This window comes from Terrapene carolina, unplaced genomic scaffold (genome assembly GCF_002925995.2).
Source record: "Terrapene carolina triunguis isolate 2854851 unplaced genomic scaffold, T_m_triunguis-2.0 Scaffold714, whole genome shotgun sequence".
NCBI classification, from domain to species: Eukaryota; Metazoa; Chordata; order Testudines; family Emydidae; genus Terrapene; species Terrapene triunguis.
Window position 1 is genome coordinate 15,176,257 of NW_020665065.1, and position 27,433 is coordinate 15,203,689.

The 27,433-nt window shown below is 52.8% G+C and overlaps 1 protein-coding gene across 1 annotated transcript; it reads left to right on the forward strand.

The window, feature by feature from the left end:
* Positions 1 to 2,406: 2,406 nt before the first annotated feature.
* Positions 2,407 to 27,433, forward strand: ALDH4A1 (aldehyde dehydrogenase 4 family member A1; the record flags this gene model as incomplete). The annotated part of the gene is made up of 14 exons (XM_029913571.1): positions 2,407 to 2,616; positions 3,137 to 3,229; positions 4,757 to 4,804; positions 6,179 to 6,334; positions 7,876 to 8,025; positions 8,223 to 8,297; positions 14,900 to 15,087; positions 17,029 to 17,102; positions 18,739 to 18,935; positions 19,340 to 19,387; positions 20,425 to 20,577; positions 22,083 to 22,204; positions 22,969 to 23,087; positions 23,334 to 27,433. Coding segments are annotated over 14 exons (1,746 nt in total), but the record flags the coding sequence as incomplete, so codon positions are not given.

Here is a 27,433-nt window from a genome sequence, read left to right on the forward strand (position 1 = left end):
TCACTTGGTTGCCTCTCCCCTAGCCTGCTGTTGCAAGGCTGGGCTACCGGGGAATGTTTTAAATCCAAACAAAATACTACTTCCAGTGCAATTATAACCAAACAAAACACAGAAATATTTCTCTTCATCCAAGGCTTTGTCACATCTTCTTGAGGTTTGTCCACAGCTAAATCAGTCTCTGTGAAGCTTTAGAAGGAAAGGCAGCTGAATTGTTGGTGTCTGTGCAGGGTTTGAGTGTCTACCAAACTTCTAGGGTCCTTTCTATTTCCGTTGCAGGGTTGAACTCGGAGGTAGTCAGAGGTAAAGGATTTGCAGCAGTAGCTTCATATTTCACTTTAGCTTCAGCCCATGTCATGTGACAATGTTCTTTGCTGCTTCCAGACTGGAAAGCCTGATATGTGACTGCCGTGATCTGAGCCAGGCTCTACCTCGGTCAAGACTGAGCATTGCCCACGGCGAATTGTAGCATCAGAGGATCGCACCTCTATATTAAAGGGGTCATGGCTACGCTTGGTTTACAGGCCGAACTTGGACCATCCCTGTGCTACTTACTGCCACTAATTCATCTTTCATGGCCTTTGCTTTCTCCTGGCATACTTCTCCCCAAACCCACTCCTGGGTCAACATCTTTTCTCTCTCCAGTACGTGGGCTCCTCCCCCTTTGGCTTTTGGTGGCTTGTTTTCTTCTTACTGCTGCTGGGAAATATTGCTGAGGTGGAGAATTTAATGCCAGACGGGGCCTGGGAAATTACAGCACCCAGGGTAATCTGCAGCTACCTGTTGAAGCGTGCACTGTGCGGACAAAACAAACCTGCCCAGCTTCTGCCCCCCTGTACTTTGAACTCTTCTAAAAGCAGGAGTTGCGGTGTAGAGCCATCAGTCCCATGTGGAAGCTGCTGTGTTCTGCAGCAGAGAACCTCCCACCGTGCTGGGATGTTGGTTCAAGAGCAACTCCGATGGAATAAAGCCCCCTACTGAATTGTCAGCACCACTTCCTGCATCAGTCTTCCCTCCTTGGAAGTCTCCTGTCTACGGTTTAACTTTATATTTTCTGGCAGAAACTGTTCTTGTGTCCCCGCATGCATGGTGGTCTTTCGGTTTATCTTGGGTCTTACGTGGGACTAGTTAAGCTGTATTGGAGGTGGTGTAACTCTGTTCTGATAGGAATTACATTGGTGAAGGGTTTGTGTGGGCACAGCCCCGTGTTGGTGTAACTACACTATTACAGTTAGTCCTCCCGTTGGCATCCCACGGTGCATTGGTTCACGCCTGGCCTGGCCTGCCTGGTTATCTATGCGCACTCCGCTGCTCCGGGAGTATCCAGACAGGATGTCCCACCCCTGTTCAGATACCACTGACGCATCAGGGGTACGCAGAGGTCTTCCTGGGGGTACATCAACTCATCTAGAGAGTTGCCCAGTTTTACAACAGGCTACATAAATAGCACTAGTGAAGTCAGTACAAACTAAAATTTCCTACAGACGACGACTTGTTTATACTGCGCTATAGACTAGACACTGAAATGTAAGTACAATATTTATATTCCAATCGATTTATTTTATGATTATATGGTAAAAATGAGAGAGTAAAAGCAATTTTTCAGTAATAGTGTGGCTGTGACACTTTTGTATTTTTACGTCTGGTTTTGTAAGCAAGTCGTTTTTAAGTGAAGTGAAACTTGGGGTACACAAGACAAATCCGACTCCTGAAAGGGGCACCGTAGTCTGGAAAGGTTGAGCACCACTGAGCTACGCCAATGGGAGAGCCCCTCCCATGGGTGTAGCTAGTGTCTACACTGCAGCTGTGCCGTTGTAGCGTTTTAAGTGTAACCGAGCCCTCAGACAGGTGGATTAATGACGACGGAAAAACACCTTCCGTTACTATAGGAAGCGTCTGCAGTGCTTGTAGTGTAGACAGCCAATGGCACCTAAGTAATTTAGGTTCTTTTGAAAATTCTGCCCTTAGTCAGTTTCAGAAAGCAAGTTTAAAAGTAGTTTCAACCCCCAACACCAGTCCTCTGGCCAAATCTTGTGGCTTTACAATCACATTGTCCCGTTCTTTCAAAATGGCTTTTCTCTCCCCTGCTGTTGCGTGAAAGATCCACACCACACACGGGAAGCTGACTAGGCAGTGAAACTGACTACCCACAAAGTGCCCTCAAATGTACGCAGTAAACAAACTGGGGAAAAGAGAGGGAAATTATTATTTATTTGCCACGGAACCTAGGACCCCAATGTGCTAGGAGCTGTACAATCACAGAACAACAACAACAACAAACTTCTCCCGACCTCTTTCAGCTCTAGCCACCGTAGTGGTTCCTTGGAGCAAAAAAACGTTCAGCGGGAAATGCGATCTTTAAGCGGACTGTCTGGTATAGTGTGTACCGCTGACAATAAGGAATGAAACTCAGCAGCAGTGCCTCCGTGGACGCCTGTCTCACTTCACCGGCCAGGACAGCCGCGGTATAGATTGAATGAAGACGACTGTGGCTTCTCAGTGTGTCTCTCTCTTTCCCTTCCCAGGCTGCGATGGCAACACCGCATAGCTGTAGAGGTGACCAACGAACCCATTCTGGAGTTCAAGCAGGGCAGCCCGGAACGAGCGGCTCTTCAGAAGGTACTGTCCTGAGTTGCTTGTTGCAGCCAAGAAACCAGGGCTCTTCTTCCCCTAGTGCAGTGTGTGATCTTCCAGCCTCACTCTAAAGTGGCTGAGTCTTTAGCTGAAGTGGTAGGACACCCTTCCCAACCCCTGATGGTTACCCTCTTGGGGAGAAGCCTTTCGCCCACCCCACCCTTCTTACCCCTCCCTTAACCCTGCAGATGACCCCCTTAACATGGGGATGTTCTCAGTCTGAACAGAGCTTGGTACTGGAGAAGTCCAAGGTTTACTTTCCCTGGGACGTGAGCACAGTGCTGGTCTGGCAGGCAGGTTCTAGAGGGACTCGGACATGGACCTTTGGCAGGGCTGTGGGTAGGACCATCAGGTCACCCGGTTTGAGAGTGTGGTGGGGGAGGAAGGCGGATCAAAGCCACGGCTGGCTGGATACCCTTTCCATCCCCGGGGGCTGCCTTCTGTTCAGCAGAGGGGGAGCTGCCAGGCTCTCACCAGTTCATTTTTGTTCTGACTCATCCGATAGGCGCTAAACGATCTGAAGGGCAAGACGGAGGCCATCCCGTGCGTGGTGGGGGGAGAAGAGGTGTGGACATCAGACGTCCGGTACCAGTTGTCGGTGAGTCCCAGTGGGGAACGCCTGGTTGCTAGGTGACCACTCCACGGCCTGGCAGAGCCCTGGGAACCTGCGAGGAACCTTTCTGACACGACAGGGGGAAATCCCAGTGTGTTTTATTCCCTTCCTGGAAGACATTCCCCTCCCCAGGGATTGCTCCAGCTCATTCACGTATTTCTCCCTCTGGGGTGTAGTTCTACCTAGTGTCCTTGTTAACCGTTGCCTCATAGCAAACCGGCCCATTACAGACACGAGGGCCCTTTCCCGGAGACTTATGAAAGGTGAGCTGCCTTAGCCAGGAGCTGGGTAATGGATGGATCTTTGGGGAAGTCCCTCATGGGACTTGCCAGACTGGCTCAGACCCACAGCACCAAATCCTGTCTCTAACAATGGCTGGTTCCAGCTTAGGAGGAAGGTGTAGGAACCCTGCCGTAGGGAGATTGGGGGGGATAATGTGCCCCCCCGCCCACACATTGGTCTCTTCCTGATCTCTGGGCTACCTCATTCCCCAGAGGAAGCCACCCTTCCTGGGACCAGAAAGCACCACCTGGGAATTGCAGTCTAAGCTGTTTCCCCAAACTGTCTAGGGGCCAGCGCTGACCATCAGATTGCCAGCAGATCGAGGGAAGAGATTATTCCCCTCTATTCGGCGCTGGTGAGGCCACACCTGGAGTATTGCGTCCAGTTTTGGGCCCCCCACTACAGAAAGGATGTGGACAAATTGGAGAGTCTCCAGCAAAAATGAATAGGGGGCTGGGGCACGTGACTTATGAGGAGAGGCAGAGGGAACTGGAGTTATTTAGTCTGCAGAAAAGAAGAGTGAGGGGGGATTTGATAGCAGCCTTCAACTACCTGAAGGGGGGTTCCAAAGAGGATGGAGCTCGGCTGTTCTCAGTGGTGGCAGATGAGAGAACAAGGAGCAATGGTCTCAAGTTGCAGTGGGGGAGGTCTAGGTTGGATATTAGGAAAATCTATTTCACTAGGAGGGTGGTGAAGCACTGGAATGGGTTCCCTAGGGAGATGGTGGAATCTCCATCCTTAGAGGTTTTTAAGGCCCGGCTTGACAAAGCCCTGGCTGGGATGATTTAGTTGGTGTTGGTCCTGCTTTGACCGGGGTTGGACTAGATACCTCATGAGGTCCCTTCCAACCCTGATATTCTATGATTCTATGATCCTCTCTGGGTAGGGTAGACCAGGGCTGGTGCACACGATTCGGTCCCTGTCCACACAGGCAAAACCAAAGCACGTTGCACATGAGTGTCCCCAACGTGGGTCATTGATGCGGGACTCAGGCATCTGGGTGAACCCAGCAGAAGGTGAATGGAGGTTGCTTTGGAGCAGGGTGGGTCCCTGGGGCTGGATACACACCACCTCTGCCTGGGTTTGAGCCCATGTCACCCCATGTGAATGGGGGACTGTTCTGTACGCAGAGGTGTTGCGGGGGAAGAGCAGAGGGGGTGTGTGGAGTTGGGGGCTGGGGGGAGGGCAGCTCTTTACAGCATTAATCACCCCAGGCTCTCCTCCTTTCAGCCGTTCAATCACTCGCACAAAGTGGCCAAGTTCTGCTATGCGGACAAGGTGAGTGTGGCGCATGGTTGTGCCCAGACCTGCCTCCTAGCGCCTGACCTGCAGGGGGCAGGCTTGAGGGCGCGTGGTCATGGGACACCGAGCTGTCCTTTGCCGGTGACAGACTAAACCTAGGGAGGGTTCCCCAGAGCCTGCAGGGGAAAGTGACACTTATCCCCTCTGCTTTAATGCAACTGAGCTCCTAACACGGGGCAGCGCTGTGGGCCTCTGGCTTGCCTGCTGCGGGCGCTTTAAACAGCGTAACCTAGGAGAGCACCTCACGCTGTGTTCGCAGCCGCTGGGCCTGCGCCCTGCACAGATCCAGCCGCACCTCCGTCAGGATTCAGCGCCCCTGCTCCTTGCTAGTGCAGCTGGGGGAGAGTGGGGCGTAGCTGCTTAAAATGAATGTGGGAGCGAAAGCCGGTGCTACGATCCAGCTGCTGAGTCGAGTCGTGTAGGGGGCTCGCTGCAGGAAGCGGGGGAGGCGACGCCGTAGCGGGTGGTCTTCCCTCAGAGCTGGCCCCCGCCAGATGCTAAATGAATCGTAAAACCTAGGCCCACAGTCACAACCCATCCTTGAATGGGGCATCCTGGCCAGATCCCAACTTGGGTTGTTATGTAGGCAGAATGCAAATTTCCCTAGCGGCTTCAGCTGGACATGGGAATCTTCTCCCCTTTCTGCCCTAAAATGGTTACATGGTATTAGACAGCTGCTGCCTTCCAGGCCAGAGGTGGTTGCATTACACTAGTGGCTGAAGAGACCCTGATATTTAGGGTTTGGGTTTTTTTTTAAATGAAATTATTTGGTGGTGCCTTTACCCCCCTTGCTCCTTCCTGGCAGGGTCACCAGGGCAGCTTGGGTGGAAAATTTTAACTACAGAGTAATTCCCACTTACTTGCCAGATAGTTGGAGACTTCCAAGAAATAACACAACACATAAAAATATATTTAACACAATAATTATATTAAACAGGCAACAAATATAACATAACAGGGTGAAACACTTCACCTACCTCGCCCTGGGATTGGGCAGCTTGGGGGATGTTTGAAATCCCTATCAGAACACACAGTGGTGGTATTTATTTAGTGTTGTAACCATTAGCAGGGAAACTGGAAAATCCTCTTGTCTGACCTGCTCGCCTGAGCGGTTCTTGACCCCCTGGTGTTCAGAGTCCTGGCATAATTGCAAGCTCACAACTATGGCCTGCAGCAAAGTCTTTGGGTTATTGCCGGGACCGCATATGTAGCGGAGTTGGGGTGGGGCTGGTTCCTCCCCCCGCAGCTGCTGATCTGAGCCATGAGGCTGCCGCGAGCCCTGGGGTGGGGCTGGGGGACTGAGATTCTGAGAAGCGCTAATCTGATGTGCTTCCATCTTCTGCTCCTCAGGACTTGCTTAACAAAGCAATCAATGCCGCCGTGGCCGTGCGGAAGGAATGGGACCTGAAACCCATCCAGGACAGGGCACAGATCTTCTTCAAGGCGGCCGACATGCTGAGCGGCCCAAGGCGAGCGGAAATGCTGGCCAAAACCATGATTGGGCAGGTAAGGCTGCAGGTGGAATGGTCCCCAGAGAACCTGCTGGGACAAACCATAATGCTTGGAGGGGGTGGGGGGGAGGTGGCAGGAAGAGTCGGGGGGAAGTGGCACAAATATGAGAGACGTCTGTGATTCAATGAGAACTTGGCGTAGCCTGAGTTCTTCCTTTGCGGCTGGAGCCGTGCGTCCGTCCGCTTCTGCTGGGGACGTTGCCCGGCTGTTTTCTAGCAGGCCCCTCCCTGCACCTAGAGAGCTGCGGGGGGATCTTTTTAATGGAGCGGATGTGCGGGCGCTTATCTCTGTCCCTTCCCACGTAGCAGGAGGTGGTTATAATGCCAAGGGTAGGGAGACGGGGCTGTGAGTGGGGTGGAAATACCCAGGAAGTGTGAGGTGAGCAGCTGATTGGGCTCTGGCTCCGCTTTCAGCGCCATGTTAGTGTCGCGTCAGCAGCAAAACTTCCCGGGCCAACCCGGGTGAGACAGTGGGTGAAACAGGGAAGGTGACGTCCAGGGTTGGGCTGATCAGGAGCGGCCAGTGAGACCCACAATTAGGGGGTTAGAGTCTAGCAGGAGCCTGATTTCCCCCTTCGCTTTTGCTGCAAGAAGGGGCTGTATGAATCCTGCAGGGCATCTGGCAGGGATCTGTCCTGATGCACCCGCTTCGGAGCATGGATGGTGTCTTCAAACAAAGGAGCCCCCCACCCTCCAAAGACAAGTTTGCCCTCCCCACAGAAACCCTGCGGGAGAAGAGGGGCCTTGTTCTGTTCTCTAAATCGCGACGGACTCCTGTTGTGTTGACCCAGCGAGGGAAGCAGACCCCAGAACCGAAGGCCCTTTGCTGAGTGCCCCCAGCCCTTTAAATCTGCTACCTTGAGTGCTTCAGTTGGTCCCTGTCACCTCAGCGGCATATGGGGCCGGGAAATGGGTCACTAGGATAGCATGGGGCCCAGGCTCATCGATCAGACAGCACTGTGAGAGGCTAGGAAGGGCCGTGCATGGAGGGAAAGAGAATTAACTCATGTATGATGCCTGGCCTGGCATTGCTGAAATGGACCGAGGGAGCAGCAAGGGGCTGTTGGAGAAGATTCGTGGCAAGGAGAGGAAAAAAGGGGATTTCCTGGGCGCTGATGTAGCCAGGGCACTCCTAGCAATTACAGTGATAGGGTCTGGTCTGTGTTCATTGCACAGGCTGTTGCGTGAAACAGACGTCATTCTGTGCAGGGCTGGTGACTAACTGGTGTGCCAGCGCCGTGAGGGACACCTGGGTTTGATTCCCAGCCCTGATCTTTTGCCCTGTGCTGGGGGTGGTCAGGGCTCTGCCAGGGAGAGGGAGGGGAAAGATACTAACAAACCCAGTCTGAGTCTGGGAGTCTGGCTTTCCTGCTGGTCGTCACCCACCCAGTGAGAGCAAGGGGGAGAGGCGGCATGGGGCAATGTAGCTTGAAAGAAGCCAAGCCCCTGTGTCCGTCAGCCCCTAGGGAGAAAGCCAGGCGGGAGTGTGTTTCGGGGCTGCCTGAGTGCCGCTGATCTCTCCCGTTTCCCTTTCAGGGCAAAACCGTCATGCAGGCGGAAATCGACGCAGCCGCGGAGCTGATCGATTTCTTCCGATTCAACGCCAAGTATGCGCTGGAGCTGGAGAACTCTCAGCCCGTCAGCATCCCCATCAGCACCAACAGCATGGTCTACCGGGGGCTGGAGGTGAGGGGAAGGGTGGGGTAGGGTGGCTCAGACATGCGCATCCAAGGTGTGGGGGGGCGTGAGACATCCCGGCTCAGACCAGATGCTCTCCCTGTGCGTCGCGAGCTGCAGTGGGACGTTTTTCCACGCTCCTGCGGCCTCCCTTGGGGTGTGCACATTACACTATGTAAATTCTCCCTTTCCCCCCCTGCCCGCAGGGCTTTGTGGCAGCTGTTTCGCCCTTTAACTTCACTGCGATTGGCGGGAACCTGGCAGGGGCTCCGGCTTTGATGGTGAGTATGGAGGAGGGCGCGTGGGTTTTCTTTACGCAACGTTGGGGTTTTGGATTAAACGGCTCTTTGCCCAATGAATCGGCCCCATGTGCTACCCCCAGGGATAGCTGAGCAACCAACACTCCACAATCAGGAAAGAAATTTGCTTTAATGGAACGCTAAGGTTGCAATTTCAAACACCCCAATGCTAGGAAATGCAAACATCAAGGTACTCCTAGTAAATTGCACTCCTCATTCCAGTATCCTGTCTCTGACGTTACCAGATGCTTCATAGGAGGGGGTAGGAAACCCTGTAATGGACAACTATGGCATCAGCTGCCTGTAGGGGACGCTTCTTCCTGACCCCCACCAGTTAGTGATTATCTCGTGCCCTGAAGCATGAGGGTTTATTTGCCTTTTATTCTTATTCAAGCCTCCCCATATGGATAATGGGTTACATTCAATGTCTTCCCCCCCCCCAACTCTTGCTAAGCTCTTGGCTTCAGTGACATATTGTGGCAGTGAGTTCCACTGGCTAGCTATGCATTGTGCAAAAATGTATTTCATCTGTTTTAAATCTGTTGCCCTTGACCGTCCCTTTGTTCTTTTATTATTAGAGAAGGTAGGTAGGCGCGCCCAGCTTACCTTGTATATTCCTGGCATGGCTGGGTAGAGCCTCTGCTACAGTGGGCATTTATTGGGGGCAGCCTTCGTGCTGCCCCCTCGCTGAGCATTGCCAGGGGAAAGGTTGGCGTGAGTACTCTGCCCCCTAATCAGCGTCTGCTGTAGAGCAGTGGTTGCATTAGGAGACTGTGAAATTAACTTGTTAATGAGGCTGCTGATTTCACAGTCGGGCAGTGTTACACAGGCGCTTGGGTCAGATCAGGCTGATACGGCAGGCTTTGTGTGAGCAGATAGGATTTCTTAGCGCCGAAGTGCAGCAAGCTGTTACTTGGTAGCCTCAGCTTGAGTCCTGCCTTGGGCATGAGGTGGGATATACCAGGGTTTTCCTAACGGCTGGATTGTGTGGGGGTGGAGGAAAGGCAGAAGAGGGAGGGGGTCAGAACAATCAAACCGCTGCAGTTTTGTGATGGTGGGTTGGCCTGGAATTCCAGCCTTGCGGTAGCCTCCTGGATATGCTTACAAAAGAAAGGGGGTGGGGGAAAGAGAGAAGTATTAGTGTCTAGTGTCTCTCCTGCACTGCGATCTGCCTGACGCAGGGTTGGCGGGGATCAAGGAACGCCTCCCTGATTCCTCCTGGGGCATTTGCACGTGCCCCTGCCCATCAGTGTAAATTAGAGCAGCCTACAGGCTGCTCTAGTTTATGCCAGCTGCGAATTGGTGTGGCTTGTGCTGCCACCTGTGCTTTGGGAGTGAGGGGGAAGTTTGGTGTAGGTGCCAGCTATGCCACCTGCGAGCTCCCTTATGCTGGATAATTCTCAGCTGGCCTGATTTCACCACTTTGTGCTGCTTGGTGTGGTCCAAACAGGAGGAGAGATTCGGGGCCAGTATTTGCAGTGTTTCTAACTAAGCCCTAGCCTGCCCTAAACTAGCCAGTGTCTGTGTTGAGTTAACCCAGATTTCCCATCAAACACGGCCAAAGGACTACAGAGTCCGGGTCAGACGTGACCAGTGCTTTTGGTTGCTTCCATTGTTGGGTGCTCAATTTGAAATGCCACCTGATTTATTGATTTCAAGTGCTAAGCACCTGCCCCGGGAAAATCTTTAAGGCGTCTCCCAGGATGGACACCTACAAATTGAGTGTGCCCTATCCAAAATCAATAGTCCCTCTTGAAAATTTAGGCCCCCTGGAAACATTCTCTCACCCCACCTCCCTCGCAGTAAAATGTCACATTAGTAGCTGCCAAGACTTTCCCTGCTCTCGTTGATATAAAGGGATGTAACCCTCTTTGCTGAACGGCCCCATTCAGCCCGGACGCTGCAAGCTTTAAAATGTCATTTTGCTTCGGTACGATGCCAACACGCCTGCAAAAGTAACAGAATCTGCCCCATTCTGCCCCCCTGTGTGGCTCTGCTTAATGAAGTTCGGGTGTTGGGGCTAAAGGGGTGACGATGATGATGGGGTATTGCAGTCACCATGATGCATGGTAGGCCAGGCGGGTTGTGTTGGGCTTGTCCATACAGGGAAATTCCACGGCATAGCTTTAGTGGAATAACTATTCTGTGGCAGCTGTGCCAGTCTAACTGCCCTAGGTGGGCACTCTGTTGTGCCCTAAAAGTGACTCTATTCAGGAATAATTACTCCTCTCTGGAATTGTTGTGCAACAGTGTCTGGGCCGGGAGTTGTACCAGCATAGCTGTAGTGGAATAATTCTGCGATAGCGATGCTGGTTAATTTCTCTGCGTAGACAAGCCCTCAGATTCTTAGTTTCCTGAGGACCTAGGTGAGGCAGAGACGGATTAAGGTTTCGTGGGGCCCTGGGCCAGAGCAAGTGGGGAGCTCCTCCCCACCCCTTCTGCCTACAATCCCACCCCCGTTCCGCCCCTTGCCTGCGGCCCTGCCCTGTTCCACCCACAATCTGCCCCATTCTGCCCCCCTGTGTGGCTCTGCAACCTGTTTGCTCCTTTCTGCCCCCTCACCCCCCCCCCACTGCAGCCTCATGACTGGAGAAGCTCTGCCCCCCCCTCCCTTCCCCCCTCGGCCACAGTGGGGAGTGAGAGCTCCCCCAGCCCTGCTGCTTCAGCAGGGAGCTAGAGCTCCTCCAGTTCTGGGGTCGCAGCCGGGTTCGGGGCGCTGGGCTTCCCTCATTGCCAGCACTTCTGCCAGGGAGCCGGGTTGGGGTGCAGGTGCACCCATTTTTTCTGGGCCCCCCCAATTGGCCGGGGCCCCTGCACATGGGCCCCGTCAGCCCATTGGCTAATCTGCCACTGAGGTGAGGCGCTCACTGGACTGTAATTATTGAGACTTTCCTTATTTATTTTTTTATTTATTTAAAGATAGAGCCAAGTGTGTAATGCAAAGGGCGTTTCCACTGAATAAGGCAGGCCAAGTGGGGCTCCATGCTAGTGACTTTGGGCTTTGGCTCAGGAGAGGGTCAGGAGAGCGGAGGAGAAATCTCCTCTGATCGTGGAAAGAAGAAGGTGTTTATAATCATGGAAAGGGAGGAAGGGACATACGGGGCTGTCTTTTTGTTCCGTGTTTGTACGCCACCTGCTCCAGGACTGGGGCTCTGTGGGGCTGCAGCCACCCCCATAATAAATAAATTCTGGCTCCTGGTCTAGGAAACGTACTGGTATTAGTTACTGGCCATGGAATGAGGTGGTGTTTGGGAGTTCACCGAGTAAGTAACGGACCATGATATGCGGGCAGTGCCTTCCAGGGTGTAACCCCAAGTGCGGATGAGGGGAAGCCCCTGGATATAATGTACCCAGATTTCAGCTTTCGGTAAAGCTCCCTGCAGGCCACTGAATGAGCTCAAAAATACCGGCAGCAACGGGAGAGGGCCCGAAAGTCACAATAGTGCTAAACTGCATTTTTGAAGTCTTCCAACTGAAAGGATCCCAAAGCGGTTCATCAACTGATGTACGTGTACCACACGTCGGCACTGCCTGCCGCTGAAGTGCAGCCACCTCTGGGGTAGAGCACGACAGCTGTTAAACATGGCACACAGCCGCTTACAGCTGGATGTGAAGAATACTGTGCCCAAGTAGAAGTGCAGCGGGATCGAGAGAGGCAAATGGAATTTGGACCAGGGCACCCGGTTTAACTTTTCTGCTCTAATGAAAAGTGTCCTGGCATGTTTATGGAGGGGATGGTACAATGGGATAGCCTAATTTGGCAATTAATTGATCTTTGATTATTAGCAGGTAAATATGCCCAATGGCCTGTGATGGGATGTTAGATGGGGTGGGATCTGAGTTACTACAGAGAATTCTTTCTTGGGTGTCTGGCTGGTGAGTCTTGCCCACATGCTCAGGGTTTAGCTGATCGCCATATTTGGGGTCGGGAAGGAATTTTCCTCCAGGGCAGATTGGCAGAGGCCCTGGGGGTTTTTCACCTTCCTCTGCAGCGTGGGGCACGGGTCACTTGCTGGAGGATTCTCTGCACCTTGAGGTCTTTAAACCATGATTTGAGGACTTCAATAACTCAGACATAGATCAGGGGTTTGTTACAGGAGTGGGTGGGTGAGATTCTGTGGCCTGCGTTGTGCCGGAGGTCAGACTAGATGATCATAATGGTCCCTTCTGACCTAAAGTCTATGAGTCTCTCTTTAATGACCAGAGCCTCAGACTCTAAATTCCGTATGGAAGACGGTGCCTCCAGCAGCACAGGATCCTGTACTGGAGCTGGAGGGGATTGATTTACGAGGAAAACCAACCCAACGTTTCGCTCTTTTAAAGTGACGACGAAGGTGGGGGGGACCCACCTACAAATGCAGAGGGTGTAAACCCCAAGGGGGGAGAGTGAGTGAGGCATAACTAAGAGGATACTCAGACTGTCAGCTCTTTGGGGCAGGGGTAGGTGCTGTACCATCAAAGGGTTCGTGTCTAGGGGCCCTAGGTGCTCCGGTGATATAAATAATAGCAATGTTAAGAGAGGAAGAACAGGGGGATCCTTCTGGTGGGGCGAGCTGTTTGTCTGGGGGATAGAAACCCCATCCCTTGGGCCATTCAGAGCTAATCCGGTACATAGGGGACAATTCTGGTGAGCTACGTGGTGGCAGATGGGACCTGGCAGGTCTGATCCGTCCCTAACAGCTGGCAGTCTCCCTATTTTCTGGTCTCTTTCCTTGTGTCTGCTTTTCACTTGAGGACAGACCCCAGCAGAGGTGCTGCATGCCAGGGTCTCTGCTTCCATTTCATAGGGAAAGCTGAGATCTTCTCGGCCCCTGGTGCTGGGCTGTTAAAGGGGAGATGGAGGAGGGGTCATGTGGCTCCTGGTATCGGAGAAGTGGCTAGTTTGCCAAGCCTACGTCCCTGCTTCGTGCACCTGGAATTAAAATGGAGAGTTGCGGGCCAACTCTTTATAATGAGTGGACATTAATTAGCGTCATGGTAGTTCGTGCTTTAGTAATTTACAGTGGAATTCCCATGAGATTAAATATCTCGGCCGCATGACTAGCTGGAGAGATCAACGCAATTAATGTGGGAGAAGGATTTCGTAGGAGCAGAGCTTTTGCCACATCAGAACAGACCAGCAGCCTGGCTCCTCTGCTCTCTTGTCCCTGACTGTGGCCTGTATTGGATTTCACAGGGACTTCAACATTTTGCTGAGTGTGATGTAGTTTTCCCACCACTCGGAGTGGAAGAAAGCAGGAAGAGGAGGGGAGGGTTTGTGTCGAGAGGCTCAGGAACTGAACGTCCAGTCCAGATGGACAAATGTTTATGGCCCCTTGTCCCCTCCTTGCTTTCCATCTGCTATGACTGTTGTCTTGGTTCACGACACCACTGCACTGCCGTGAGCGTCCCCGTAGCTCGCCCCTCGAGGGGCTGGCGTAGTGGGCGTAGCACAGAACTGGGTGGAACCTTTCAAACCTGGGAGCTCCCCTGGCTTCAGCCTCTTATGAACGGGAGTCACGCGATGAGGGAAGGTGCAGCACCAGGAGAGGATTAAGGGATCCCTGCTGGTCACATGGCTGCTTGGGGCCGAGTATAAAAGGAAGGGGAAGCTGGGTCAAAGGGAAAGGAGGGGGGGGGGTGTGTCCTCCTCCCCCGGGGGGGGGGGGGGGGGGGGGGGGGGGGGGACACCTCTCTAGGAATTATTGCCCAGTGTCTTTCAGTTGATTCACCCTCTTCTGTGGACAATATATAATAATATATGGAGATATACCTATCTCCTAGAACTGGAAGGGACCCTGAAAGGTCATTGAGCCCAGCCCCCTGCCTTCACTAGCAGGACCAAGTACTGATTTTGCCCCAGATCCCTAAGTGGCCCCCTCAAGGATTGAACTCACAACCCTGGATTTAGCAGGCCAATGCTCAAACCACTGAGCTATCCCTCCCCCCAGTAAAACCAGCCCTGAAGACAGCCTTAAATGGACTGAAGCCGAGAGCTTTATTTCCCTTTCCTGGCTGGTTAAAGCACCTCCTGGTTTACACCCAGCTTCAAGGAAACCTGGCTCGAGGAGGAAGTACAGTTGTGTGGCTGAAGCTGCTGGCGGAGACTCGGGTCCCATTCCCAGCATCACAGCTCGCTCTGTAACCTTGGACAAGTCCCTTATCTTCCCCGTGCCTCTGTTTCCCCCATCTGTAAAACGGGGGTGGCACCTACTGCCTACCCAGCGGTGCCAGGCTCAGCTGGCGGGAGATCTGCACAGGGACGGTGCTAGAGATAAGCAGAGGGTCATTATGGGGTCTGCCTGGTTTCAGTGTGAGCGGGAAGAAGTCTCGAGACTTCAGCTGAGTCGGGCATGAAGCTCAGCGCTGTTCGAAACAGAGACTTGAAGCCAAATGCAGGGGATGGGTGTCAATCCCATGCACCTCAGCGCTGCTGGACCCCCCGTAAACGCAGCTGACTTTCACTGCTCTGACCCCATCTGCTTTGCTGGCAGACAGGGGCTTTGGAGCCCTGGGGTCAGCAGCGAGGGGGTCCCTCATCGCCCGCTATCTAAGCCCATGGCCGCCCTCCGTGATCAATTGATTTGTTCCTCCTCCTGCTCCAGGGAAACGTGGTCCTGTGGAAACCCAGCGACGCCGCCATGCTGTCCAACTTCACCATCTACAGGATCCTCCTGGAAGCTGGTCTCCCTCCAAACGTCATTCAGTTTGTCCCGGCTGACGGAGCTCTTTTTGGAGACACGGTCACAAGCTCTGAGCATTTCTGCGGGCTCAACTTCACGGGCAGCGTGCCGTAAGCGGGCAGGGAAGCCAGCCGAGGGTCGGCGCTTCGGAGAGGTGGTTGGGTCGGGCAGGGTGGGGTCATGCTGCTGCAGCAGCATCTGCTCAGGTGTGATGCAGCCACATACCAGTGTTTTGCAGGCACTGAAGGTTACTTCAGGACTGGTTAATGTCCTGCAAGCAAGGTCAGGATAGAAAGGAAAAAGATCAGCCCTAAGTGGGCCCCATTGTCATCTCCTCCCTACTCCCCGTTTTCTCTGACGGTGTACGAACAACGTACCCTTGACGCATTATGGCAGCTGTGGAATGATGTTAATTTCCAGGGCATAATGAAACCTACGTGGACGTTACCAAAGCCCCCGCTTCTCTAGACTCCGAAAACTGTAAATACCTTGCTGTGGGGACTTCCTGCAGGGCTGCCGGGGGACAAATCCAGACTCCCATTTACACTGTGACCAAGGGACGGGGCCCCAGTTAAAAGCGGTGATGTAGATGGGACCTAACCTAGTCTGTGCGGCAAACTTAAAACTCTGGAGTATCCACCGTTCTTTCCCTACAGGGACTGTGTCTAGCTAAACCCAGGGTTGTGAGTTCAATCCTTGAGGGGGCCACTTAGCAATCTGGGGCAAAAATCAGTACTTGGTCCTGCTAGTGAAGGCAGGGGGCTGGACTCGATGACCTTTCGGCGTCCCTTCCAGTTCTATGAGAGAGGTATATCTCCATATATTGGGGGGGGAGCGAGCGATAGCTCAGTGGTTTGCGCATTGGCCTGCTAAACCCAGGGTTGGGAGTTCAGCCCTTGGGGGGGCCATTTAGGGAACTGGGGCAAAAAAAATAGTTGGGGATTGGTCCTGCTTTGAGCAGGGGGTTGGACTAGATGACCTCCTGAGGTCCCTTCCAACCCTGATATTCTATGCCCTCTAATAGGGAGCCAGGAGTTCAGATTCCTGATCTCATTCTGTGTCAGGGACTCCGGACAAGTTTCTCGAGAGAGGCACAGAGAGAGGTTAACCCTCATCTGTAAATTGGGGGTGATATTTACTTGTCTCGCAGGGACACCAGAGCTTCCGTTAATTGCTCGCAAAGCCTTTGGAGAGCTCCTTGGGAGAGCGATGCTGTAGGAAAGGGATGCGTTGTTTGTTTCACATTCGCCCTGCCGACAGGCGTTAAAGGGATGTGAATTAGCCACGTGAAGGACTCCACGGCCTGATAAAGGGCATTTCTGGCAGGTGCTCCCTTTGTCCATGTAGATTTGCAAACTCCCACTCGTCTCCCAGCACTTCAGGGTGAGTTATTCCCGCAAAGGACTCTGCTAGCCCTCCCCGAAGCGCCGCTCCCAAAGATGACAGACTATTAAAATCCGGGGGCCCCGCTAACCAGCCGAATGACATGGTCTGATGAGCATTGGGCTTTAAAGGTGGGAAGCTCATAAATTAGTATTAGTGGCTCTCTCTCCTGGTGGGAGCGTATTAGCATTTTTATTGTTTTGCAGCTCAGGGGTTTGTCACAGTCAGAGCCAAAAAAGGAGAGAAAGAAAAGAACTGGAAGCCCCTGCCAGACTCTTTCTATTTCTCCTTTATTCTCTTCTGTGCCACTTTTCTCTCCCCTCTTTCACTGTCTCTCCATCTCTGCCTTTTCGGTAGTGCCCATCACCTTGGTGTCTAGGCCCTGGTTCTCAGGTTGTCTCCCCTCCTCTCTCAAGGTATGAGCCAAAGCCTGTTGAAGTCAATGGGAGTTGTTTCCATTGGCTTCGGTGGGCGTTGGATCAGGCCTCTTGGCTGGAATGGGGAGGTGAAGTTTCTTTAGCTCGTGGATCTGGGGCTTTAGGATAATCTCCAATCTTCCTGGGGCCTGAGAGCCGGAGCCTGGTTCCACAGCTCTCGAGATGCTCGCTCCAGTGTGCGCTGAGTAACCGCGGTGTGGTGCCAGGGTCTCACTCTCTTCTGCCTTTCAGAACCTTCAAGCACCTTTGGAAGCAGGTGTCGGAGAACCTGGATCGATACCGCACCTTCCCGCGCCTGGCAGGAGGTAATGCCCAGACTTAGCTCTCAGAGGGACAAAGAGCCACGTGGGCCATGCCAGCTGCAGGGGAACTCCTCAGCAGGAACTGAGCAGCTACTGGGCAGCGTGTGTGGCCAGCTTGCTGTTCACTTCCATGGCTGTGTTGTATTTCAGGTGGTCTCCTACCAAACACGTGCACCGAAATAAAACAGGTGTCTGGAGAGAGAGCTGGGGAGGCGTGGGCTCCAGTGGGTGCAACAGGGAATTGTGAGTTAGGACTCCTGGGTTCTTTTCCCAACTCTTGGAGGCAGTGTGGTTTACTGTTCAGAGCAGAGGCCTGAAAGCCAGGACTCCTGGGTTCTAGTCTCAGGGCTCTGCGAGAGCCTTGCTGGGTGGGACCCTTCATTTAACTGCTCTGTGCTGTGCTGAGCTTTAAGTTGGGGCCAGTAGCCCTTCAGTGCTCAGAGGTTAGGGGAGGGCAGAGGGTGGTGATGTGGACACCGCAGGGGCCTGCGCTCAGGTCCCAGGCACTGCAGGGCAGAGTCCTCGTGTGCCCAGCGATGCAGAGCGGTGTGGGGCTGTACAGGTCTGTCTCCTACACGCTGACTCAGTTGGGACCCCACAGATGTTTTCCTTCCCCTGTTCAGGTTCGCTACGGCCTAGCTGACACCCAGTGTTCCCCCGGCCGTCCTATTCCAGAGCGCATCCTTAGCGGAGCGTGCTCTGCCCCGGCTGAGCTGAACGGGCCGAGGTATTTAGGGAACCTGGTGCCATTTTGAGATCAGCTTGGGGAGGTCTCTTGGGAAGAGCAGCTGGCACCAGCGAGCCTGGGGCAGAAATGGCTGGGGCTGCTCTGACGGGATGCGGTACCCATCTCGCTGCAGGAGGAGTTGGGTAAAGAGCAGAGGATGGGTGGTTGTGGGGCTGTAAGGGGCACCTGGGGCAGAGCATGGGGGGGTAGGGTGCCGACAGCTGGTTGGTGCTGTTGAAGCTATTGAGGTGGGTGGTTTGTAAGGCTCTTGCTCCATGCTGGGTTGGGCCTGCTCCTCTCTCTGCTCACTCATAGGAGCCTACAGCAGATGCTGTACTCCCATATAAACCCATTGCTCCCCTCCTGCTAATGGGGCGATGGTCCCTTTGCTTTGTACCTAGTGAGGGAGAAAGGGAAGAGACGGGGTGAACCCAAAGGATTGCAAGGCTGGAGGGAAGGCTAGGACTAAGGGAACAAGGTTCAGACTCCAGTTCTGTCACTGACCTGCGGGGTGACCTAGTGTGAGTCACTGCCTCAGTTTCCCCAGCTGCAAAATGGGTTTGATAATTCTGACCCTCCTCACCGGGCCGCTGGGAGACACTTGGCTGGAGCAGAGCTAGGCAGGTGGTTCCCATGTTGTTGGTATTTATCCCTCAGATGTGTTTTCGCTTAGAGCCAGCCCTGCGTCCCAACATGCATGGGGCAGGGTAATTCAGACAGGTGAGCCGGGTAGGCAGACGCTTGGCCTGGCTGATGAGAGTGAGAGTGCGGTGTCTGCAGCCTGCGGCTCGAGTGTTAAGTGGGACTGTACACGAAGCCAGCTGGTGCTGGCCGTAAGTTGCTCTGTTTGGAAGGGACGAGGCAGTGACTGCTCTTCCCACATGGGATGGGTTGGTCTGTGTCTCTCCTCAGAGTGCGGCGGGAAGAACTTCCACTTCGTGCACAGCTCAGCCGACGTGCCCAGCGTGGTGAACGGGACCCTGCGCTCGGCCTTCGAGTACAGCGGCCAGAAATGCTCGGCCTGCTCCCGCCTCTACGCCCCCGACTCGCTGTGGCCCCAGATCAAAGCGAAACTGTTGGAGGAGCACGGGAAGATCAAAGTGGGAGACGTGAGTGGAGCTGCTGGGCTTTGCGGCTCAGCGGGTGGCTGATGGGATTAGAGGCTGCAGTAGCCGGCTGCTAATTCCTATTGAACCGAGCTTTTTATCCACTGGTTCTTCCCCCCCTCATCTTTTTAGTGATTAGAAATTAACTTGTAGCCAGCGCTGCGGAGGAACGATTGTAAGGAACTGTTAACGCCACAGCGTAATTGAAAAAGGCCGGCTGCTCCCTCTTAGGGGTGTGGGGATGTGCGATATTAAAGAAGGGACAAGTGTCACTCGGGGGATTTAGATTCTCTTTCTTCCTCCTCTTGCCTTCCGAGCTACCTGCCTGGCGCTCCGAGGCAGCTGATGGCCTGTGGAGCGAAGCAGCCTGCTCACTCTTTCACCAGCTCCCCTTCTTCCTTCCGCAGCCTGCCCAGGATTTCGCGACCTTTTTCTCGGCTGTGATCGATGACAAGGTAAGACCAGTCCCCTGCCCCAGTCCCCTTGCTGGCTTGACCGCTTGAGTCCCTCCAGAGGGCGGGCCCTGGCTGCTACGGGGAGGCTCTGGCATGCAGGTGGGCCTTTTGGCCTATGTGCCATTGCTCCCTGTTGCCCGTTTGGCTTGCCTACCTGTGATCTCCTAAGCCAGCTTTCTTGCTGCTCCCCTAGAGGCCTCACGTGGTTTCCCCAAGCCAGCCAAACCCTCCTGGGTATTGATTATCCCTTCTCCCTCGCCCTGGGCCTCGTCAGGGGCTGCACTTCCTCCCCTTCCGTCGTTCCAGACGCAGCTGAGCTGGCAAGTGCTGTCTTAAGTGTGTTTTCCTAGCTTGTGGGCAGGCAGCTGGCAATACAGGTGGCTTTTTGGCTGCAAATCCCTCTCATCCACTTCCATTGCAGAGAAGGGGCCTCTGCGGCACAAGGCCTGCCCTTGCTGTAAAGGCTTTGGGCAGCCCCTTGCGGTGCCTGTCTCCCTACTCTGTCCTTGCCCCATGGCGTGGCCAGAGCACTCGCCACCTGAGACTGCAGTTGCTCATCTTCATACAGAGGTGTGGCTGGCTATGCTAGAGGTCCCAGTGTGCAATGCTCCACTTTGCTAGTAGTCCTTGGGTCTGTGTCTTCCGTTGGCCGTCTCTCCAGGGCCAGCTGCAGTGTGCAAAGTGTACACGGCTTTGGGTTTCTAGCCAAGTCTGGACACCCCCTGCCTTACGGCACGTGCACCTGTCTGAGACTGCCGTCCCCAGTGGCCGTCCCCAGGGACAGTCGTCATGCTCTTGCCCAGAAGGGGCCTAAGATTCTAAGTGCAGGGATGCTCATGGGGCATCTTCCCGGAAGCAAACCCTGGGGCATGCAGCGAGATACGGACCCAGCGCTGCCTTCTAGGCAGCACTCCAGCGAGTGGCTTCACGTGCTGCAATAGCGCGTCTGCCGCTGCTGGATCCTGCCGGCTCCAAGGGCTAGCGTCGCCGACGGGCAATGCCCCCTTTCAGACTCCTCCTCACACTCTGGTTTTCAGTCTTTTGCACGTATTAAGAAGTGGATCCAACATGCCAAGACGTCGCCCAACCTCAGCATCCTGGCGGGGGGGACGTGTGATGACACCGTTGGGTATTTTGTCGAGCCGTGTATCGTGGAGAGCAAAGACCCAAAGGACCCCATCATGGAAGAGGTGAGTATCCCTTTTCTCTCCTGCGGGGGTCGAGGTTGAATTGACAGCGAGAAGAGCAGGAGGATTAGCCATTGCAGAAGCACAGATCTTTGAGAGAGAGAGAGAGAGAAATCTGGCCATCTAAGCCAGAGATTCCCATCCTCTAGGATTGATCCCATAGGACTCCCTCCCCTTAATGAGTAACCTGCACTGCTCCTCAGCGCGTGTGTTGCTGCCTCCTGCCTAGACTGTAGCCGTCCCATTGGCCTTGAGGTGCTCTCAAGACTGGGCCTCAGAGCAGCGCAAGCTCCATGATGAGCGTGCAGTTAAATAGGAGGCCACCGGCGCAGCGCGGTAACTGGGGCAGAATTGTTCCCCACGCTGTCTTTCCCAGTGCCTTAGCTGCTCGAGTGACGGGGCATCCACAGGTTCCGGGAGGGGTCGGTTGTATAGGCTAGGAAGCCCTTCCTGATTGCAAGCTGAGTGTCATTCCACCACTGCTCTTGGCTCACCCTAGCGATGGACGGAAACCACAGCAAACAAAGACAAGGGCTGTGTCTTTGTGAAAGGCCAGCTGGGCGGGCTCCTCAAACTAGAGCCCATTGAACTAAAGGAGAAGCAGCAGCCTCATCCCGAGCCCGTTCTGTGGGCCCGGGGTTAGGGCTGGCTGCTGCCGCGCCTAGCGTTCCTCTCCCACACGCTGCCACTAACTAATGAAGCTCAGAAGCAGGGGCTTACCGGAGGGCCTTTTGGTGTATGTCTACACCGTGAAGAGAGACCAGTGCCAGATGACTCAGACTGTTGGGGCTGTGGCTGCAGCTGTTTCATTGCTGTGAAGGCTTCCAGCCTCAGGCTGAGCCTGAACTCTGGGACCTTCCCACCTTACAGGGTCCTAGAGTCCTGGCTCCAGCCCAAGCCCAGACGTCTACACAGCCATGAAACAGCCCCACAGCCGGAGCCCTGCAAGCCCGAGTCGGCTGTGTCTAACTGCTGTGTAGACATAGCCTTTGACAGCCAGCACTGCAGTGTATGTGCAGCTGTTTCTTTTCTCCATCCTCTGCAGACCTATAATTATTTACTGAGCCAGAATAGCGCTGATCCTCAGCTCAGGACTGAAGGGGATGGAAGTGTGTAGGGGAATGGCTCTAAGGAACATTCATCCATCCAGGTTGGGAAGGACGGGGCGCTGTGTGGGTGGGAGTCTGGCCCTAAACACCTTAGATAACAATGAAGGCACACTGCTGTCCTTGGCAGGAACGGGCGGGAACTGCCTGCCAAGCAAATACTACACTTGAGCAGCCTGATGGGCTGGGAGATGGTGCTCTGCCTTCCCCCGGAGTCCTTCCCTGCAGGAGTTGATTGTGCTCCCCCTGCTTTCACAGTGCTGGTCATTTCTCCTGTTTCACACCGGCGATTTGTTCAAGCAGCAGGCGCTGCCGTCAATAACAAGCAGCGATTGTGGGCCACGCTCGCAGGCACGCAGACTCGGCTGCTCCTGCCCTGACAGCCTTTGTTTTGCTATGCAGGAAATTTTTGGCCCAGTCCTGACTGTCTATGTCTATCCAGAAAAGCAGTACAAGGACATCCTACAGCTCATAGACACCACATCCCCCTACGGCCTCACGGGGGCAGTGTTCGCCCAGGATAAGTAAGTGCCTGAATTCTCACCGCTCTAGCAGTGTGCGCTAATAGCTCGCTCTCTTTCTTTCCAGGGTGCACTAGGGGGCGAATAATTTTAACCCTTCGGTTTCTGTCATGCAGAACCAGCACGTGTATTACCTCCATTTTCATCACTGTCTTCTGCTAGAAGGAAGTCCTGGGCCAATGGCCCCTTACCCCTTCCTGGGTAGGGCTTTGCACAGCATGGGCCGAGTAGTGATTTAGGGCAGGGAGGCTCCTTGTCTGAGCCCCTTGCCCCTTTTCCCTAGAGGCTCTGAAGGGTAGTTCAGGGGGTTTCCCTCAAGACAACACTCCTACGTCCTACCAGCCCCAGATGGCTCGTTAGGGCTGCCCCATGGCCATCAGAGGTGGTGAACTTTAAGTGGTGCAACTCTCTGGGACTGAATGGTACAGGGGATGGGTTTGGAGCAATGACACATTTCACATCTGGGGTTGAGCCCAGCCTAGGGCAGCAGTAACTAAGAGTTGACCAGCTATGTTGTCCGCTTCAGCACAGAGGCCAGGGATTGACTGGGCTCTGCAGAGTACCCCAGGAATGCTGAATCTTCTAGGCCAGAGCAATATTGGTAGGGTGGGTTGCTTTGCTGGGGGTAGATGTTGGGCTGGGACATCTGGCCAGCACTATGTTCTCTTGCACACGGTCTGAGGCCAGGAGGCCCACAGCAGATTGAAAGGACGATGACCTGAGCGTGTCCTCCTCCGCTGTGTCACTGCTCCCCCCATCTCTCCTAGGCACGTCATCCAGGAAGCGAGGACGCTTCTGAGGAATGCAGCTGGCAACTTCTACATTAACGATAAGTCGACGGGCGCAATTGTGGCCCAGCAGCCATTTGGGGGCGCCCGTGCCTCAGGTGAGAGGGGAATAGCTGTCAGCTGATCCATACACAGTGGGGTGTGAATGTTCCTCTCTGGGAACTAGAGCCAGGCGCTGGGAGTGAGCAGGCCTAGGTTCTACTCCTGGCTCTGTGCCGCCATCTCCTGAGCTGTGGGATGGGGATCTCTCTATGGAACCTCCTGCAGGGCAAAGACTGGAGTCTGCTCCCTACTGGGGAATGACTCCTTCTTCCCGTAAAGAGCCTTTCCTGGCTTTCCTACAGGAACCAACGACAAACCGGGCAGTCCCTTCTACCTCCTGCGCTGGACGTCTCCCCAGGCCATCAAGGAGACCCACGTGCCCCTCGGAGACTGGCAGTACGCGTACATGCAATGATCGCGGCCCAGTGCCTTCCATGCTGGGAGAACGCCCTCTTACTACTGACTCCCAACGCAGAGCGTAGTTGCCGATCTCATTTCCAAGCTACGGCTCTAATAGTATTTAAAGCATTTTGTTTTTTCAAACAAAATTTAACAGACTGTTACCCAGCAACAAGAGCAACCCTTGTGATTTCTCAAGGCCGATGTAGAAGATTAGTCTAAAGCAGGGTTCTTCTGTAGGCTGCAGTTTGTTCACGGTCCTCTAGCAGGAGGAGGCTGCTCATCAAGGTATCTTAGAACAGGAATGCAGCAGCAAGAACCACAGGCCTGCGAGGCAGTAGAGGAGAAACGTTCTGGCAAGAATGAGATAACGGGGGTTCATGCTGATCTGTGCTAAACAAATCCATGAAGCTTGCCCTCCCACTCCACGTCCCATAAAATCATAGAGGAACATGCCCGTGGAGCTGTTCTTGTCCATTTCTCCCCATACAGTGGTCTATGCATGATTGTGGTTTTCCATCTAGATCTCAGGGACAGAGTGTCTCCTGCTGCAGGTATGAAGCCAGTGCCCAGTCTGCCCTTGGAGAGGGAACAAATCATGTTCTTTAAAGGGCTTGGCCATACGAACACTTATTTCTCCGCAAGCTGCGGTGTAAATCTACCCTGCTGGGCACTAAGTGTCTGTGTGGACCTTGCTGCCGCCTGCTAAAAATTCCCTACTGCGCTTTAATCTACTCCAAGTGGGGGTAGATCTAAGCTCCGTAGGAAACTTTTAGTGCATGGTAGATTTACATCCCAGCTTGCCATAAGCTAAGTGTTTGTGTGGACAAGCCGTATGTTTTATCATCAAACAGGGTAGGTGATAAAATGCCTTGCATTAACACTTCTGCTGTAAAACCTTTGCAGAGTTGAGAGGGACGAGGCATTTAGGGGAAGTAATGCATGAAAACAGCAACTGAGTTGAGACTGGGCAGAGCCCTTGTCTTCCAACTCTGTCCATCCTTTTTTAAAAGCAGCCTGTAACACCCATGTCCCTCTCCGCCAGAATTGGGACCAATTTTGCTTTCTCCCCCTGAACTGAGATTCCTGAAATAATTAAAGCAAGAGCTCTGTGACTGGTACTGGAGCAGATAATGGCATTAACAGGATGGGCTTGCCCCTGTTACTTTCAGAGCTGTATTATTTTCCAAACACTTGTTTTTAGTTTAATACATGGGCCATGTTACCAATCATGCTTGTTGGTTAAGAAGCCCTGTTCCGGGGAGTAGGGGGAAATGTATGTGAACTCTGGCTTGAATTGATCCAGAGAACTACACCATTGGACTCTAGCTGCGCACTTTCCCAGAGTTCCTTGCTGTTAAGATCAGAGACTTTGCTTAGGCTCTAGTGTGAATAGCGTAGTGACAGTAGCTCTATTTTGCATGTAGCACTGAGGGGATGCTGTTATCGCGCATACAGCTATTAAACCCCTTGATTTAAAAACGGATTCAGGGCTAGGCACATGTTTCACCTTAGTACAGTCACGAGCTGTGCTAAGCCAAGCCAATGGCAAGGGTTAGCCATACAAATACTACTTTGCAACTGCGTCAGTAATAGGTGCATTAAGACTTTTTAGGTCTGCGATTCACTAGCAGCTATCCCAGTTGGGCAGGCTACTCCCCGGTGAGGTTCCCTGAATGGATCCAGAGAGCATCTCCTCTTCCCTGGCGTGGGTCTCATGTTAGTAACAAGTGCGTGGCAGCAGCAGGAATCTTATCGACTGCTCAGAGGGAAAGAGATCTGATCACAATGTTAAGAGTCCATTTTGCCTCTGTTGGCCTTAGCCGCTTGCCATGTGCACAGTGAACACCCCTGACTGTATGTTCCTGTACAGCCTGGGTAACATATACCCACCTGTTCTGAGGCGCAAAACTGCTCTAAATTGCAAATGCTACCGCAGTCGTCTTAGTAGGTTCTTACGACGTGTCCACTGAGCTCTCGTATCCAACTTTCCGCATCCTGATTGGACAGGACCGTCTAACTTCAGTTCTAATTTAGAATGTTCCTTCAACAGCAAGTTGTTACGGTTGACAATTCCACAGCCAGAATTGTGAAACTGTAGATAATTGACAGTACAGTCAGTTAAATGTTAACCTCTACTGTGCCTTGGCTAGTATTTAGCTTTCAGGTCAATAATTGTCACTGCCACTGAAGTCAATATCCACTTATTGCAAATGCTGAATCATGAGACAGATAAGTTGTTGCCATAACTTAGTTACACAGACTTGTATGCATTTTAAAAGGTAACTCTTGAAGCAAAGGTTTGTTAATGACTGATTCTACTAGCACTTTTTGGTTCTAACTGTGAAAGCTTGAAGGAGTCCACTGTGTTAGATTAAGTATTTGATTCAAAGAAACACATTTCAGATACTTATTTACCTTTTATCGCTATGTAACAAAAGTAATATTAGACAAGATTAATGTGTACCAGTATGCACAATAGCAACAAGGTTTTGCATATTAAAATAAATCAGTAATTTATCCAGTAAATACAAACATTCATGTGATTGATAGCTGGAGCTACTCTATTTTATATAGGTTTGTGAGGTAAGTTTGCATAACGCTGCCGGTGAGAATAAATTCTCTTCCCCTGATTCTGCATTTAGTCCTTGTCTACACAGTACGGCCTACAGAGGTGTGAATTGTAGCACACACTAAAGTTTAGTGCTGTAATTACCCCACATAGATCTTGCTAGCATGAACTAAGAGATAGGGTAGGGCTGTTTTAAATGAGACTACATTGCTATGAACTAGGTACCTTTTAGTTCGAGCTAGCAGGGTCTACTTACAGCATAAAACTTCAGTGTGTGCTGCAGTTCGCACCCCTGCAGTCTGCAGTGTGGAGTCATGTAGACAAGTCCCTTAGAGTATGTCTACACTGCAGTTAGATACCCAGGGCTGGCCTGTCAAGAGATGATGTACCAGGCCATGCCACTGCTGGATCTTAGCCAAGATCCAGGCTCAGGGCCTGTTTAATTGTGGTGTAGACTTTTGGGTTTGGCCTGGACCCAGTTAAACAGTCTCTTACCCCGAACTGAGTCACTAACCGCTGGTTTTTAATTGCACTGTAGACGTACCCTTAGTGCCGAGTGACTTGGGTATCTCTCCTCTCGGCTATCCTTGCCAGGTCTTCACTTCCTTCCTAGCAGCTCTCTCTCAAGTGCTCGCAATAGAATCTACACCCTACCTCTGCCTGCTTCACGGCTTGTTCCATCCCTCGTTCCTTGTTCAACTTAGATCAAAACTGCTGCGTTAGCTCAGTAGCCCCTGCTGTCGCAGCCCTACGGCTCCTAATCCTACCAACTTCCTGGTGCACTGATGTAGTTTCCCTCATTTGATCCCATTCCTTTCCACATACATATGGTGGAATCCGGGATAGGAGATGACCTGGCTTTGTACCTCTTAAAAACCAGTGAGCTTTAAAAGCCCAAAAGCTTTTAAGCATGGAATGACCCTCTTGGAATAACAGGTGTTTCCTAGCGTAAGGATGAAATAGGGTGGTTCTTTTGGACTCACTGATCCTGCTTATCATGCAAGAAAGCACCTGGGTTTGTTTTTAGTTGCAAACTCCGTCCTGCTTCAAGCAACCCTGCCCCAGTTTGGAATCCAGATGAAACTCATCAAGTTAGCTTGAGTGCCACTTTGATTTTTTGGGGGTTCAAAGGAACCCGCACTCTCAGACTCAAGTGGTGCAAATCCCATGGATCAAAACCAAAGAGGTCGCTTGCATACAACCCTGTGGATGCAAACAGAGCCACTGCCACAATAAGCAGCTTGTCGTCCCCTGTGCAACTCACTCTCCGGCCCAGTGTATTGCCGTGGTAGTGACGGAGACGTGCGAAAAACAATTGTTTTGCTCCTTCCCAACTATACATGAATGTCTTCTAATATTAGAAACTGCTGCTAAGAATCCTTTGCTATGTTTGCCACACAAGGAGAAGTAATAAAGTCTTGTTTAATCCTA